The sequence below is a fragment of the Sinocyclocheilus rhinocerous genome, unplaced genomic scaffold (assembly GCF_001515625.1).
Source record: "Sinocyclocheilus rhinocerous isolate Xijiao unplaced genomic scaffold, SAMN03320098_v1.1 scaffold1626, whole genome shotgun sequence".
Classification (NCBI taxonomy): Eukaryota; Metazoa; Chordata; class Actinopteri; order Cypriniformes; family Cyprinidae; genus Sinocyclocheilus; species Sinocyclocheilus rhinocerous.
This window is the reverse complement of record NW_015657802.1, coordinates 162930-165212: the sequence shown is the minus strand read 5'-3', so window position 1 is coordinate 165212 and position 2283 is coordinate 162930. Positions and strand designations below refer to the sequence as shown.

General features: G+C 42.2%; 1 protein-coding gene across 1 annotated transcript in view; it reads right to left on the bottom strand.

Annotated features, from left to right (window-relative positions):
- Positions 1–439: 439 nt before the first annotated feature.
- Positions 440–2283, bottom strand: part of LOC107721558 (vacuolar protein sorting-associated protein 37B-like) — a 24560-nt gene continuing 22716 nt past the window's right edge. The window contains exons 3-4 of the mRNA XM_016529645.1: positions 1478–1560; positions 440–1337 (exon numbers count right to left, since the gene is read on the bottom strand). Of these exons, the coding sequence (XP_016385131.1) occupies positions 834–1337; positions 1478–1560 (587 nt within the window). The 3' untranslated portion in view covers positions 440–833. The remainder of the gene's footprint in view (positions 1338–1477; positions 1561–2283) is intronic.

Genomic DNA, 2283 nt, shown 5'->3' with positions numbered 1-2283 from the left:
TACCACATTTAATAACTGCAAACTCACCTCATAACGTCAATCCAGTGTTTGAAATAAATCGTTCTGTGAGATGATGTGGCTTCTTACAAAGAATAAGGTATGCAACATATTTCATAGTATTCTAAGCAGTGATAAAGGCTATGTCGATTAGCATTGCATTATTATATACTTTTTTTATAATAAAAATTATAATAAGACGAACTCAGATAAACCATATATTGTCGTAGTCGTGTGTTTATTAGTCACGTTGAATCAATGAAAGCAGTTAAATCTTCTGTTTATTCCTGATTTCTTCTGTGGGGTGTATTTGGAGTTTCAGCGCGAGAACGCCCTCTGGCCTTCAGATGGAGATTTACTGCTGATCACAGAACCGTGCTTCACTGAAAGATACGCATGACAATCGCAGCTTCTGCCTAATTGCGATTTATCACCTTTGCGATTTAATTTTGATTAATCGTGCAGCCTAACTGTCTAGATGGCCTAAAAGAGCGCCTGTTCTTGAACTTTGATATCTTCATTATGCATGGAGGCCCCTGAGGCTCATGTAAAACTTTTTTACTTGATCTAATGCTACTGAGAAGGGCAGAACGGGAACAGCATGACTCAAAACCAGCCATGACTGATCAAATACAAAAGTAGTCTAAAGTGCAAATTGAAGATCCTGTTGCAGATGCCCCTTTGATTGCAGAAAAGTCTTGTTAATTTTACACTTGACAAGACTCCAACTTGGCGCACAATATTTTATAACATGCAGCTTGAAGGACCTACAAAAGGCTTGAATTAATGTCCAGTGTGCATTTAGTTTTTTCTCCTTAGACCGTAATGTCCCTTGCTCACTGCATGATGAAGCCTGGCTGGGGTGCCATACGTGGAGGGGGTCTCTGGGGCACGGGTGGGGCATATTGCTGCATGTACATGTTGGGGTATCCCTGGTTAAGAATGGGTGGCGTGTTTCCTACTCTAGGGGGAATAGGGGGGTATGGAGAAGTGGGTGTGAATGGAGAGGCCGCAGCGAACGGAGAGGTAGGAGGGTAGGAGAAGGCTGCGGTGGGCTGAGCAGGAGGAGTTTGGGTGACAGGGGGAAGAGGAGGAGCCCGCCGGGGCATCGGCATGGGGGAACCATTGACCTCTATATGGAGAGCGGCTGGCCTGGAGGGAAGGTCCTGAGAGCGAGAGGGCTGAGGTGCAACCAGGGCCATGTGGTGTCCCTTCAGCACCATTTCCTGGAGCTTCTCTATCTTGACTCTCCTTATGTGCGCCAGCTTCCTCTTACTCTGATACTCGTCAATGAATGTGTCCAGGGGGGTCGCACCATCGAGGAGTGAATCGGCCATGTTCTGATTCGAAAAGGAGGGAAAAAAAGAGAGAAATAATAGCATGATCACTGACTAATGAGTACATCAGATGTTGAACAATCTTCAGCAGATATCTAGTGCAACTTCAAAAAAGTGTTAAGGCTTTATGATAATGGAGGTACCTCAGTTTCTTCCTCGATTTTGGCCCCTTCTGCTTGTAGGAGTGCGAGCAATGTGTCCAAGGGAGTGTTTCCAGATCTGTCGTCTGTGATGGGACAGAAAGAAAAGCAAAATGTGTTATAATTACGATGTTTGAAAAATTATGACAATTAATCACTGCTTTCCAGTAGCTGAAGCAGTAGCGCAAGGTGTTGGTAATGCCACGGTAGGGGTGTGCGATATATATCGTCTGCGATAATATCGTAATTGTTGTTTTAACGATGTGCGATTTGACATTATCGAGTATTTTGCAAAAACCATTCAAAACATCCCTACAGAGCGCATGCATACATCACGTGAAGTCTAGACTAGTGCCTGTGCGCATTTAGTGTGTTTTCTTTCACTGCATGATTCAGTCTATTAAAATGAATTTAGAATGATCACAAATTCAAGACAAGATGGCAGAAAATTTATATATTTATACCACTTCATATAGTTATTCAATTTCACACGAAGAGTGCCGTTTTTCTCCAAAAATTACCATGATTACAAATGTGACATTGAATTCAATAAACAATAAGTTAATTAAGAGACTTACATACGTTTAGACGCCATATTGCTTGTTTTTGCTCTATTTCGCCAACAAAAATCATCCCGAATACAGCCACAGCGCTGTTTTGTGTCTCTGAGCAACATGACGGTGTTTCGTTCTTGAATGAATCAACCGTTTAAATGATTCGGTTCAATCGCAATGACTCACTTATTAACAGTGATTTGCTGCCACCATTTGCTGGCGGTTTTAATTTCAAATTTCGGCTTTTTCTTTCTT